The 15,472-nt window shown below is 37.0% G+C and overlaps 1 protein-coding gene across 1 annotated transcript; it reads left to right on the top strand.

The window, feature by feature from the left end:
• Positions 1–866: 866 nt before the first annotated feature.
• On the top strand, positions 867–12,722 carry LOC105053964 (phosphatidylglycerophosphate phosphatase PTPMT2). The gene is made up of 6 exons (XM_010935321.4): positions 867–1,511; positions 4,829–4,951; positions 8,816–8,909; positions 10,343–10,425; positions 10,504–10,593; positions 12,131–12,722. Exons 1-6 carry the CDS (start codon positions 1,263–1,265, stop codon positions 12,533–12,535), a joined length of 1,044 nt encoding a protein of 347 aa, XP_010933623.1. The 5' UTR covers positions 867–1,262; the 3' UTR covers positions 12,536–12,722.
• Positions 12,723–15,472: the final 2,750 nt, after the last annotated feature.

A 15,472-nucleotide genomic window follows, 5' to 3' on the forward strand; every position in this document is an offset into this window, starting at 1 on the left:
TAATTGATCATTTATCAATTAAATTTATATATTTTTTATTTTTTTTGCTGCTCGTATATTACAGCTACTTACAGTAGGCTGTTATTTTGCTGTCAAAGTAGTCAACTTACTTGGTCCATGTGTATATTATATTTTTTATCAAAAAAATAATTGATCATTTTACAATTAAATTAAATAATAATAATAATAATAATAAGGCATCTTAGGACCGGCTGTTTGGACCGTTGAATGATTGGCATTATCATAATCCACCTGATCTTAAATTTCGTGCACATCAAAGGGCGTATCACGTGCACCGTACGTGCATCGCAGCAACGCCCCGGCTCGGGCCCACCACCAAACAGCGAGGAACGCGGATTCAGATCCGGACACCGCATCACATGGCGTCCCACTGAAACAATCAATCAATCACCTCCTTTCAATGGGAGAAATTATTGCATGCAGTAAGTGAACAGGGCAAATCCCGGAGCTTATGCACGGTAGCTAGCGTGGCGTGGCGTGTTATCCACCGTGGGATCTGACTCGGTCCACTTGCACCTGGTGCATGCAATACGGAGGGCTTCAATGGTAGGCGATGGTAAGTGGTAGCTAACTAGCTACCAAAAAAAAAATAATAGGCGATGGTGGGGCCAGCGGCCCACGGGAATGCTTAGATTCCACTTGACAAACACGTGCCCTCCCGGTGAGCCCCACCTGCCCCGTCACCAGGAGCCTCCGTCCCACCCCTCCGTTACAAAATCAAACGATCAACGCGAACTCGGACCTTCCGTTCAACTCGTCAGCCGTTAGATCGAACCGGGGCCTCCATCGAAGGATCTGCGACACAGGTAAGGAAGCGATGGGAACACCTAACCTTCCATTTTGATTCGGTGGAGGGCGACGGGGACAGCTGGTAAGTTGTTGCAGAGCGACCGGCCTTTCCGTTTGGAGGATCGAGAGAGAGTGAGATGGCTTCCTCCATTTGAGACCGAGAAGTGGAGAATAGCGTGCGGCCGAGGATTCCTCTCTTCCTCCTCCCTAGCTCTCTCTCTCTCTCTCTCGTTCCCCTTTCTTTTCTCCTTCTATTTCTTGCCATCGTCGCCTTTTGATGCGATATCTCTTTGATTGGAAACTTGGATTCTTCAATCATTTCTCTCTCGATGAGTTGCGGTAGAATCCTGTGGATTCTGTAAGATGTGAAGGATTTGGCTGTTGGAATTGGGGAATTCGTGTTTGTATGTTGGGATTTGAGATTGGATCGGGGAAATCGGGGGATTTCAGGGATGTATATTGAGGAATTAGCCGAGGGTGATTCGGGGAGCTGTGGTGGAGGAGGAGGAGGAGGACGGCGACGAGGAGGGGAAGGTGAATTATCGATTGTTGGGGTTAATGGCAAGAAGGTTGGATTATCGGATGCGAAGAGGGCTATGGTTGGGGTTGGGGCTCGGGTTCTCTTCTATCCAACTCTTTTGTATAATGTTCTTCGGAATAAGATCCAGTCCGAGTTTCGTTGGTGGGATGAGGTCGACCCGGTTTGTATAATTCTCTCTTTAGCTCCTTCTCATGCTGCATTTTTTTTCTTGGTTAATTTTCTTATATCGGTTTTTCCCCTCCCTCGATGGTAGCTATTTGTATAGATATAATCATCTTCTGTTTGCCTATCAAGAGTTGTTGTATTGTAGATGCAATAAATCTATGATTTTGTTATAGATGCATCAAGCTCGAAATGTCCTTTTATTTCTCGTTGAGAAATTTATTGTTGACAAAATACTTAATTCGAAAAACAATTTGAATCCACATTGTTTTATTAGAACCCACGTATGTATTTGGCAACGCATAAAATTGAAGATTAATGTGTCGTTGCTATGGTGGTAAATTCATATTTGTTAGCGCAAAGAAATATAATAGAGAATTGTTGAGGGAAAGATCTTAGGTTTCAGTAGTTAGGATTGTACTTTATGAGATTTAGAAGGATTATCAGAGGTGCTACATTGGGAAAAGTGAGAGGTACGCTCTTCTTTCTGAATTTGTTTGCTACATGGAGGGAGTTCAAATAACTGTAGGGGTGGAAGACATGTACTCTTTTTTAGAGCTCTTAATTAGAGGAGGCATGCGGATTTCAGTCTTAATGCATGTCTAGTGATGGATGCTGGGTAGAAGTCAGTAAGCAATATGAAACAAAAATCAGGAAAATATTCAATTCAATCATATTTTAGTTGATTGATTTTATGGTCTGTGGATAAGGTTTCAACATTGAGTTAGATGTTGGAACAAATTGATTTTTATTTAAAAAATCAGAAAAAAAAAGTTAATTAGGGGCATGAGTCGGCCGTTACCTGTAAATTATTATTTTCCTCAAACCTCAAAAAAAGGGTTAAAAAAGAGGCTGATTGGTAAACCTTTAAATGCGAAACAAAAGCTTTGTGAATTAATCTTTATACATAAATGAACACTAGAGGGAAAAAATCATGTGAAAACTAGGTCAAAAGATATCATTGTTATGATTGGAGTTGTAACTGTATGATGTGGAATCAACCGAACATGACCTATTCAATCCAAAGTGAAGTTATTTAGATCAGGTTCAGTTTTTACCTGTTTCAAATGTGGATGAGATATGGTTTTAAGAAGTATGTGCTGTTATCTTTAACTTTACAGTTCTTCATGGATTTGTGTTGTTAATGATGATTTTTATGTGTGCTTGTAATTTCTCTTCCGTGGGATGGGTTTTTGACAATGCTGCAGGTTTTTATGGTTGTTGATTTCTTTAGCAATATATGTGTTTTTGGTACTCTATTTGTTTCTTTTTCTTTTTCTTTTTTTTTTTTACCCGATACAACCCAGAAAATGCCACTTGGGCTGCAAAATAAATTTGAAAGTCAATCAAACCTACCAGAATGTAAATGAATTGGGATCATATTCCAAATTTTGACCCTTCAAATATGGATCAGCCGGAGCATGCCAAAATCCAATCCAGCCTAGCCCATTTGCCTAGATGAGTTTGTACTTTGTTAGCTTAATATACTTGATAAAGTTCTGAAATGTGGTTTAATATATTTGTTTTCTAAATGGTGCAAAATGCATAATAATATATCCTACCATACTTATAATATTTGAGAACCCACATGTTATCTTTTTTTTTTTTAAAATGAGATTTTCCCTTCTCTATCATTGGTAGCTAAAATAATAGGATGATTATGTATTTAACCCATGAACATTGAACAGCCTAATATAAGGTGGAACATATGCATATCAGATGAGTCCCCTGCACTTTATAGTTTATATATAGCCTTACCTTTGAGTCTTATGGCACTTTTGGAGAGCCTTATCTTGAAGCATGAGGTGTGGCAAGCCTTAGATTTGCCTCTATAGGCAATACTGTAATTTCTCTCTCTCTTTCTTTCTCTCTCTTGTTTATTGCAATTAATAGAACATCAAGTAGAAGTGGTCAGTTATGTATGGGACCTTCTCAGTCTTATGTCTTTTCACAAAATAGGTTTGCGGTAAAGCTTATTAAACAAGTATGCCAATCTCTAATTTTCATTCCCTTTTGATTAACCAACGTAAATATTGTCTTTTCCCTAGTTGGAATTATTCTACTCACCTTGTACTCTTTTATTTATATACTTAAACTATGTAATGGTTAAACCGATATAGAATGGTTAAACCAAATGATCAAAGGGATGGGTCAATATGCGAGGACTCTCACCATTGCAAGGTTCAAGGAAGGCAACCTTGTTCCCACGTGCAAAGAGACCGTTTCCGTGTTTCGAACTAGTGATCTCCAGGTAATAGAGCAACCTTACCATTGCATCAAGGTTCATCCTCAATATAATTCAGCCAAATGATTAAGGTTGGAAGAACATGGATCATTAGCTAAACACCTAAAATACACTCAATTTTAAATACGCAGCATGGTTATCAAATAGCGTAGGTGACCCCATGCGATAGATGCTCTGTTGGATTTTGCAATAGCCATGGTGATTAGGTGACTACATAGATGATAGAGGGAGATACCTTGATTGGTGAGAGAATAAGAGTGGAGCTCTCATTGTCAACCACCATGCAGGCCTTGTTGGCCATAGTTGAGCACTAATTGAGGTTGTATGGGAGTGGAGAGTGGAGACCAAGAGGTTTGATGAGCCAGCCTAGGTTGGATCTTGGAAAATAGTGTGGCAGTGTCACATTGGATCACCCCTCTCCCCAGCTCTCCTCCCCCACACCACCGCCCCCCCTCCCCACACCAAAAAAAAAAAAAAACAAAAAACAAAAAAAGGGGAAAAAATCTCTCTTCTATTTTGACCTAAACCAATCTTGACCAGATCAATTGACTCATGTTAAACTTGGTCCACTTGGGCTGTGCTTGGTGATAGCCCATTGAGATTGGTGACGTGGGTGATGCCCAGTTGCCTAGGTGGGTTCCCAAAAAGTTAGGCGACCATCCATGAGGCAAACCTTGGCTAGGAGCTCTCAACCTGGGCACCTAAGCACCTAGGCAGGTGCCCATAACAGCTATGCTGCATAGGCATGTAATCTTGGGAAAAGTGGTCACATTGATGGACCATTTTCTCTTGCATCATCCATGCTTTTGACAAAATTGACTAATGGATGTCATTTGATGGATATAATAATATCCTTACCATCAATGAACCAACAGAATCATAGAATTTCGGCAGTTGATTTGCAATGTATGAAAGTAAAGAAACTGTCTCTTCTACTTAGTTCATACATGGTTTCTTTTGGGCATTAAAGAATCACTAGTGAATATGGTTTTCCTTTGTTCCTCCACATGTGCTTTGTCATTTTATGGAATTTTTTTAATTTTTATTTAGACTAATGTATCTGCCATCAGTTTTTACTGTTAGGTGCTGTTCCATTCCCTAGCGATGTTCCTCTCTTAAAGCAACTTGGTGTTTGTGGAGTTATCACATTAAATGAACCATATGAGACCTTGGTCCCCACATCACTATATCTGGTCAGTACTTTATTTTCTGTTGGCGTCAATTTATGTGCATGATATAAGTTTATTTGTAAGGCATCTTGTTATTTTCCTTATTTGTTGACCTTTTGTTATGCGACAAAGAGTAAATTTTACATTGTTTGAGAAAGGTAACACAAAGGAAAAAGGATGATTTGGTTAAATTGGTTCTGTATGTACCTCCAGGCCCTTGAAATCAGCAATACATAGAGGAATCACTGCCCTCAAGAGGAGCTACTACAGCTTACTATATTGATCACAATCTGAAGTTATATGAACTTGAATTTAATGTGACATTTAATGTCCTGCCTTTGGCAACTGATGTTTTAGAAACCGTGCTGTTCATCAAACCAGAAAAAGGACCAGGTCATGGGTTACTGGTTCAACTGTTGGATTGACTGGAATCGAATCATGATATCATGAGGATGCAATAAATATTATTAGTTATTAATTAGTTATATATGAAAATAGATTAAAGTGTTTTATGAGAAAGTGAAAGAATTCCATGCAAACAAAAGACAAAGAATAATAAAATGGATAAAATTCAGCATTACATTTTCAAGGTTAAGCTTCAACAAATAAATCACAACTGTTTAGACTTCAGATTCATGTTGAACTCATTACCACAATCTACTGGTCACTAACAAACCAGTATAACGATAGCATAGCTGAGCTTCTATGTATCACTACCCAGTATCATATCAACCTGGGCCAGATTTATCATAAAATACCCATTAGTTTAACCCTGATCAGATCATTAAAAAGAATGTGGGGCAAAACGAGAATAAGTAAATAAGGGCAGATTGAGGTACCTAGAGCAAAACTTTGAGCTTGATATTGTTGTGCTGCACTATTTTATTGAATCAGAGCAAAAAAGAAGAGAATCTACCAATCACCAAAGTAGAAATCTCAAGAATTTTGGAGACACACTTGGGATTTTGGAGACTGCTTTCCCTATTTACAGCCAACTTGAAACAGAAAAAAGGAAACAGATAATGCTTATAGATCCAAAACAAAAAAGGAATTCAAGAAAGAAAAAGGGGAACGAGAAAGATATAGAGGATGTGTTTTTTTGGGCATTATAGAGGTTGAGGACAAGGAGCCAAGCCTCTTAATTTCTGAAGAGGGAAGAGAGAATCCAGGTGAAGAGGATGCCCATGGAAGTGGTGGGTTGGTTGAATCCAAGGGATCGGATATCCCTAGGATGAAATCAGATTGGTGGAGCAAAATGCTATTCCCTGCCATCAAGAAGGGTTAGAGAATGGGGAGAGAGAGAAAGAGCAGGGGATGGGTGTGTTGCCGCTGCATGCTAGCCTGCTACCTAAGAGTGGGTGAGGGGGTGAAGCTATTGCCTGTTGTTCCCATCATGCTCCAGTGAACAATTTGGGAGGGAGAGAGGGAGGGAGAGATGATGAGGTGTTGCTGTTGCCCGCAAACCTGCCACCATGCTCTGATGAGTGACATGGAGAGAGTGAAGGAGAGAAGAAAGGAAGATAGAGGGATTTAATGTATACTTGTGCTGGTTGGTGGCTGGGGAGGAGGCTTCAATTGATCATTCTCTTTGAATTCTAATCCCCTTTTTTGTTAAGTAGAACAAGTTTCAAAGAAGTCCAGTTTTAATTGACTGTCCAGACCAGAGGCCTGATTGGTTGAAGGTTCAATTGGCTAGTCTGGTCTGATTTTAAAGCACTGTTGGCAACTACAATTCTAGCAGAAATTAAAGTTTTCTTTTTCAAAAAAAAAAGAAGATAATATTAGATTTCCATAAATTTCAATATAAGCTGCAATAGTTTTGTTCGACCAACTCAAACTACGGATAAGTTATATAAATGGATTTTAAACTGGTAGAAATGCAGCTGCTTTATTCCACTCAAAATCTCCGAACGATCAAATATCTCTGTGAAGGGAAACCACCTTGTTCCTGGTGGAATATTGCTGTGACTATTAGCTTAGGCAATGTCTGTCTATGTATATTCTCATGCTTGTTATTGTTAAAAATCTTGTAATGCATTAATTCGCAAATAGAAACAGATAGAAATGTTAACAATCTAGTGCTAATGTTTTGTTATTCTTATTTTTCTTGATTTTCGTTATGTTAGATTTTTCAACATTTCCTAAAACTTCAATTTTCACAGTTTTGGTCCAAAATCAGAAAGATCAGTTCCACTTTAATGCCTCTGCTGAAACTGCCACCACTAATATTGCTTTTGAATCTCCGTTGTTATTACTTATTGCCATTTTTCAATTATGACTTTAAAATATACTGTACTCTGCAGTTTTTTATTGAATGGCATCATCCATGTAAATCTTCCTTGGACCTTGCCCTTATAGTGATTTGAAAATGCAAAGACTATTAGCTTGCTGAATAAATACTTACTCCAATTTGCGTTATTATTGCTGCATAGATTCTTTCTTTCATCAAATTCTTGCATATGATTTTGTGGTATTTTAGTGTGGGAAATTTAATCCAAGTGATCAAAATTATTCACTTGCCAAGCTTTTGTTGTTTCCATTTCTCTTGAAATTTGCTTCCAGTTTTGTGGTATTTCATCTTGTTTCTTGGTAGTGTTATTTTCACCCTTAGTGGCTATCATTGGCGGATGCAAGTAGGAAATTGTGGGGTCAATTGACCCCACAAAAACAAATGGGCCCCATGTATACATATACTAAACTATTAGTATAAAAAGTCATATTGATTAGTGAAAAAAGTTAAAATTGACCCCACAATATTAGACATAAATATATATATTAGTAGAAAAAGTCAAAATTGACCCCACTAATTTTATGAATTGACTCTACATCTCATGTAAAATTTTGAAGAAATAAAAAATAAAAACAACTACATAAAAAGAGTAAATATGATCTATATTCTCTCTTTTTAATGACTCGCATGTCCTACCTCTTTTTTTCTCTCTCCTTCCCTCACACCACTTTGGCCTCTCCCCTTCTATCTTCTTCTTTTTCATTCTTTATTAATTACTCCTTTATTTGTCTTTTAATATTCTACCCCAACCCCATCCGTCCACCTCTTATATTTAAATCCTATATCAATTTATTTTTTATATCCTACAAGAATCACATCAAAAGATGAAAGGAGAATTATGACCTATATTTTCTCTCTTTAATGACTCACAAATCCCATCTCTTTCCCTCTCATGCCATTTTGACCTCTCTTCTTTTCTCTCACATTCTTTTTCTTTCTTTATTCATGATTTTTCTATTTAACTTTTAATGCCCCACCCCAACCCCATGGTCCCCATCCGTCCATCCCTTACATTTAAAATCCACATCAATTTATTTTTTATATCCTAATCAATCCAAATATAATAAAAAATCATATATCCTTCTTATCCTTTTTCTCAATCTGAATTAGATATGTCTCTTTTATCTTCTTTTTTTGTTAACATTTTTTCAATTTTTTCTATCTTCTCTTTTTTCTCACTTGTATCAAATATATATAATTAGAATAATTTTTGGTTATCCATTACAATTTTAATATTTAACAATATCTAGGATTTTGCTACGATACTTATTTATAATATTTTATTGTAAAGGATATTCAAGATATTACACATTATTATTTTTTATGTATTTTATTAGTTTTTTAAAAAATAATATTTTTATTATTATTTTATTTCTTCTTTCTCCCTTCATAGCTCCTCCATTTCTTTTATTATATTGATCCCACAAAAAAAAATTTCTGGATCCGCCACTGGTGGCTATGACTGTTTTCTTTAGTGACTAAAGTAATTTGGACATTTTTCTTCTCTAGTATGTAGAAGGCAGTTCATTATATTTGTTGTTTCATAAGAATTTAGTAATACATTATTTGTATGTATGTTCTTTTAAATATTATTGTAGGCTCATGGGATTGAACATATGGTGATACCAACAAGAGACTACCTCTTTGCCCCATCATTTGGAGATATATGTCGGGCCGTAGACTTCATCCATGGTAGATATTTGCCTTGTTCAACTTTAACATGGATATCAGATAAATTTATCTCCTGTATTGCCTTAGTTATGATGTAATTGTCCTTTAGTGTAGTGGTATTTTTGGATGTAGACCTGACTTTGTGAGGTCCTGTTCACTGATTTACCAACATTTAATAGCTAACAGATCTGTTAGCATGAAAAAGCTATTTCAGAATCCTTTTGAAGAAGTTAAAATATGTAATACTAATTTTGTCATTCCTGACATGTAGAAATTAATGGTATTTTTGAGCATCTATTGTCTCTTTTATTAATCCTGATGGTGTTGTTTCATTTAGAAGCTAATGACATTACTATAGCTCCTATTGTCATATTGTTTAATTTTTTCAATTATATAAGCTGACGCTCCGTTTTGTCACCTGCTCCATGCTTATGCACCAGCATTTAAACCTAAACCAGTAGATGTCATTTTGCTTTTTAATGAAGCATATATGCATGCATGCATAATGCATATTCAGCAATAAAAAGAAATGATGAAATGATCTGGGAGGAAAAACTAAGACCTCACATAAATGTTGTGTATCTCACAAACATAAAATGTCAGAAATATATGATACAAAATATAAAAAAAATAGCAAGCACAGATTGCCATTTTTCTCATTGAGTCTTTTATACTCCTGATTAAACATACAATAGGTGGAGATATTTGTGGTGAGATGCTTGTTAGGAATGGACTGGTGGAAGTAGGAGAGGATATTGGTGTTTTGTGAGGGATGGAAGAGGCATAAGCAGTAAGGTCTCTACCTTTATGGAGAGTTATTGATGTGTAATTTATGATTTGTGTGGGATAAAAGGGTGCCTGGTTCCTGATTTTTTTTTTTTTTTTTTGGATAGGCCTGGTTCCTGATTACTACTAACACATAGCATTATAACCAAAATTAAGTCTCAAAATCAGACATTAAACTGCTATCTTCCTGGTACAGTATGGTATTTCCCTATGTCAACATATGGTACATTATTGGAGCTGGCACAGCACCCATACCATGTGTCAATTTAGTGGTATACTGAGAAAACCTTGCTCCCCCACCCACTCCCACACAAAAGAAAAGAAAGAAAAAAAGCTCAGTTTGGATTGGTACTTAAAACCTTGATTGAAGGGTTTTTTTTTTTTTAATAAGATTTGTTCGGAAAACCAATGAGAAATTTGGAAGAAAAGTTTAGAGACCCCAAAGCCAAAACGTACTTTTCTATATAGATAACATGATAAGTTTTTCTGCTTATGTTTCACAATGGTGCCATCAAACCTTTTTTTGGCCTTTTCATATTTTCCCATTCTTACTAGCTGAGATTCTTTGGGATTGAGATGTGAAAAAAATTTTGCATTTTTTTTGGTTGATTTCTTCATATTGTTTTGAAAGTTGAACTTATTTATTTATGTATGTGAACTCTATGAAGAGAATGCATCCAGTGGGAAAACAACATATGTTCACTGTAAAGCAGGTCGAGGGCGCAGCACAACCATTGTTCTCTGTTACCTGGTTTGTCATGCAATTAGCCTTTCTTTAATGGTGACATGTGTGATTTACAATCTACATTAATAGAATTTTATCTTTCAGGTGCAACATAGGCAGATGTCACCTAGTGCAGCATATGCATATGTCAGATTAAGCAGGCCAAGAGTTCTTTTAGCTTCTTCACAGTGGCAGGTCACTCATCATAACCTCTGCTGGCTCTTGATAAACATTATTTTTCTGTCATCTTTATCGTCATCAGTTATTTTAGCCACTCTAGTCTTCTCTCTTTTATCCATTATGAAGATAAATCTTATTGGTTTTTCTTTATCAAATTACTGTTTGCTATTTGATTAGTGGATCGAGCCTTCCTTGATAAATCACTAAACAGATTAAACAAATCAGATTGTTGTCCCCTCGTGTAGTAATTTGCATTTTTGCAGGTTCTCAGAATAATTCTAATTGCACAAATAACTTATCTAATTGGTAGATACAAGTTGACTTGCTTGGCTGTTCAGAACTGAGACATAGGTTGATCAGCATGTATTTTGTAAAAACCTTTTTTTTGCTCTCTCCACTATTTTTTTCCCTTAGGGAAGGGTGGTGGTAGTAGTGATAGATAGGCATTTAGACTTGTTAGGCTAACCATATTGTTTAAGTGTTGGAAATGTACAATTCTAAGTATCAGCACAATGAGGGTTTGAAATATTGAGAAGTAACTCGGAAGGGGTTTGAAACAATGCTAGTTTTTGTCGAAGTTGTGCACTAGCATTATCAGGAGTTAGATTAAGTGCCTCATTAGTCTTAATATAGGAAACTTAGAGCTTAACAGTTTGGTTAGGCCATTTTCAGGGTATGTTGTATCTAATAATTTGCAGTTGCTGGAGTTGGTTAAATTATTGAACTCGATGTGTTGTAGAAGTTGCAGAACCTTGGACTGTTATCATCTTGCATGGAGATTGTCTTATTGTGCCTGTTTTATTCTCATATTTTGAGACATTATTTCATTCCTGAGCCATGAGGCTTTTGGTGAAATCACTTTTAGAGTACAGCAAGGTTAACCGATATTTCAATACATGGCCATGTTCTAAACTGTTAAGCACCTTTTATTGGAGAGTTTTCGTATGGCCTCTTCATACTTATTAGCATGTGTATCATTTTCCAAATTCAGCATTTTCCAAAATTAAAGTCTACCCATAATCCATCAAAAGTGGTTTAAGGAACTGCCAACCTAGCTTACTTGAAGCTGCTGCATCAAGGATGCGGGGCTTACTGTTCACAAACTTGATGTGGATGGTTAAGTGAGGATTCAAATTTATGGTAAAATATTTATGGTGAAATACTGCATAAAGTATTCGGTATATTTGAATTACTATACCCTAGTCTATCTATATGTTGTTTGTTCTTTAAACCTTTGACACATTGGTTGACCCATTTGCATTGTATTTGATGCATCACTATTACATGATTCCAGTTCAGGACTGCCATGGACTTAAGTAATTGCTGCATAAATGTACTCATTCTCGTATTACTTTTTGAGATACTGCTTATCAGAAGAAACTAGCATTGAAGTGTTAGAATTGGTTTCATGATGTCAACTTTTCGTTTCAGGCAAAACTATAGATCCTTTGAAATTGTGCGGTGAAATCTCTACTGATTGTTCACACTAAAATGACTTACATTCAAGGATCTTTTAAGTTTGACAGACTTGCTTTTGCCATATGGTTTGCAGGCTGTCCAAGAGTACTATAGACTGAGGGTGAAGAAAACTGGAAGGTCTAGCTGTTTGGATAATCCAGTTGTGAAGTCACCAGCACTAGTCACCACCCAAAAACTTGTGGCTTTCGATGACAGCTCCTTTGTGGTGATATCTGAGTCTGACCTTGATGGATATGATGGGGCTGTTGCACCTAAAAATGTAGGCAATAGCATATGGGCAGAGCTGAGCCTAGTATACAGGGTGCCATTAGCTGGCCAAGCAGTTTTTGCAAGGTTCTCATGTTTCTGGCTTCGGTGCCATGCTCCTCAGGAGACACTGTTGACTGACAAGATTGGGAGGGAAAGCTGCTCTTTGGAGGCCGATCAGCCAGGAAGTGGGCATCCCTGTTTATTGCAAGGAATGGTGGTGAAATTGTAATCATGTCCTTTTTTAAATCCTTTTTTTCCTGTGTCTAAATCTCCATAGGCTTTTATGACAAGCTTTGGCATTAGCTGGGAAAGCAGATGAAAAAGACAGAGCTTGTTGTTGTGCACATGAGTATAATTTGTACATATGAAATAAATTATACAACAATCTGCAAAGAGATGATGAATGGCATTGTTCATATTGCATCCTCTTCCAATGATCTAATAATCTGTTCGTGTTTAACATTTTGTTTGGGGCGTTCATAAACATACTCTTTTAACTTTTAACTTGTCTGAATGACTGAGCTGTAGATGAGTTTGAGATAACCATTTCAACTTTCTAATAATGTCACTGCTTGATTTAGTTTAGTGCTTGAAATGGACATCACTTGTAGTGTACATAAAAGGGCACTTGTCTAATTTGGTAGCAGCCTCCAAGTTAAACTGCAGCTGCTGCAGAAAGGTTAAATTCTTGTGAAAGCTTTAGTTTTTAGAAATGTCTTCCATTTCTTGTTTTTTATATCAACCATGCTCTATTTTATCTGGAAATGATGCAGAATAAAACTAATATGGTTGCCTTAGTAAATTTCAGGAAGAGATGCGCTGAAAGTCTATATCTATTTATAGACAATGTTCTGTGCTGTGCCTTCATAAGAGGCCCCAAAAATGGCTTGCAAATTTACATGAAGGCAAATAGTGTATTCTGAATCTTCTATTGCATTGCTTGGAAGGATGCATGGGCGTATCAAGGTAGTTTGTGTAAATGTGCATAGCTTGTGATAAATGACCTGTAAATTTCAAATTTAAGGTCGTCCATTAAGAGCTATTTGGAGGTGATGACACCTGCTTCTCAATCCTAATCCGGACACCTGAGTGAGAAGGCTTGGAACATTGCAAGTTGATATAGAAAAACTATGTGGCCGCGGGATATGAAGCCAGTTCTTTTACTGCCTTGGACCCAAGATTCTTACCGTGACTGTTCTGGCGAGCAGAATTTCTTCCACATCGCCAACTTGCTCATCTTGTGGAAGCCAACATGAAATTCTAGACCATTTATTGTTTCAATGCAACAGTGTCATTAGAGGGACGAACCATTTGCTTTCAATGGTGAATTCCGTGCAGATGGTCGAAGCTCTACACTCTTTGGCTAATATGGAAAGAAAGGAATGAGGAAATTCTTCAAAGCGTTGGAGTGGAGCTTAGATAGATTGTAAAAAGAGACTATGATCTACTTGAAGAATATAGGAGAGATTCTTTGGCTACAAAGCTGAAGGATTCTAGCATCTGGGGCAGTGGTATATCATGTGAGTTTGCGGATCTTTCTTCACAAATCAGTGTCTCCTTGGAGCCCCCACAACCGGATTTTTTCAAAGTGAATTTTAATGGATCTGTTCGGCCTAGTTCTACAGACTACAGGTGTTGCGTTTGTTTCGCAATCAAATGGGTCGGGTACTATGTGTTGCATCTATTCCGGTCATGACTGACCCTGCTCCCATGGCTAATTTAGTGGCGTCTTGGTATGGACTTAAAACAGTGACATCTACGTTTCAGAATGATTAAGATCATCTTGAAGGCAGATTTGAAGACCATGGTAACATGGGTTAATGGCAAGGAATGTTCGTGACATCCAGCATTGAGAAATATTAAGCATTGCAAGCTTGGAGAAATTTGAAAGTATTTAGTTTGAAGATTTTCCTCCTATGTTATTTTATTATATTGGAGCAAATGCAGGAGGGGCATATCCTTCATTCGTACGTAATGAGTGATCTCACTTCCCTGTAGCCCAAAAAGAAAAGTCTGTCTCAACATACATCTGATGGTGCTCATGCCTCTTTTTTTTTTTTTTTGGTAAAGAATGGTGCTCTTGCCTTGCCGGAAAATGCATGTACGTAACCAGTGATATGTTATCGTTGGTCCACTGTTAGGTTCAGATGTTATGGCAACAATTAATAAAAGAAAAAAGATAGATATAACTTTGAACTCCTTATCAAGAAAAAAGACATAACTTTGAACTAATTTAACTTGACGTGATCCCTAAACTGTTGCTTAGTTTAAATTGTAGAGTAAGTGTCGATGCTTGTTTGTTATATACAACACAGCTTAGCGCTTAACCATCCATTCTGATTTTACTTGTATATCCATTTACTTCTTTTTTTGATGAGATGGATGGCTCATACCCATCTGTGAATACATTCAACGAACTAATTAGAAAATAAAATATTATGATATCGGAGAGAAAAATTAGCAGAATTCACCCATAATGTACGATATACCACCAGAATGATCCCATTCACTTCTGTTTTACCCGGAGTCCTGCCTCGTTTTCCGCATTAATGAAATGCAACCGTCAACTGCGACTGGCTAACAGCATCACAGTGGCAACTGGTCATGCGAGTACATTATAACATAGAGTAACAGGTGGAAATGACATGATACATTGCCTTGGATGCATGTTAGTTTACAGCTCTTGGCTTCTCCTTTCAACCATCAGTACTATTACTTATGCTGGGAGGGGCCACCCCAAACTTATGATGAACAATTTTAAGCCCTCCAAACCCACCCTACCACCTTCTCGAAATTTGTCTACTGATTCCCTCTCCCCACAAGCCGAAAGAATGAACCACCGCCTTCCCCTCTTAATCCCCTTCATTTTTTTTCCCCAACCTAGAATGCTCGAAGTTGTACGATTTTTACATCATAAAGATGCTATTTGATAGAAGGTGATGCGAGTTAGATGATGTAATCATCTTATTTGACATTACAAAATCTCATCCGAAAGATCCAATGATAAATTCGACGATAGCATCACCGTATTGTGTAATGATACTATCACCACACATATTCTAGATGATAGTATATCATCAAATATTGATAACGTGCTGAAGTTATTTTGAGATAAAAATATCCCTAGTTAATAAATAAGGGAGAAAAAAATTTTCGATCTCTTTCT

Source organism: Elaeis guineensis, chromosome 11 (genome assembly GCF_000442705.2).
Source record: "Elaeis guineensis isolate ETL-2024a chromosome 11, EG11, whole genome shotgun sequence".
NCBI lineage: Eukaryota > Viridiplantae > Streptophyta > Magnoliopsida > Arecales > Arecaceae > Elaeis > Elaeis guineensis.

Excerpts from the sequence above, each read along its gene's own strand:
- LOC105053964 (XM_010935321.4), top strand. The coding sequence starts at position 1,263 with ATGTATATTGAGGAATTAGCCGAGGGTGATTCGGGGAGCTGTGGTGGA. Across the intron at positions 1,512-4,828 it reads GGTGGGATGAGGTCGACCCG|TTTTTACTGTTAGGTGCTGT; the intron begins GTTTGTATAATT and ends ATCTGCCATCAG. Across the intron at positions 4,952-8,815 it reads TCCCCACATCACTATATCTG|GCTCATGGGATTGAACATAT; the intron begins GTCAGTACTTTA and ends ATATTATTGTAG.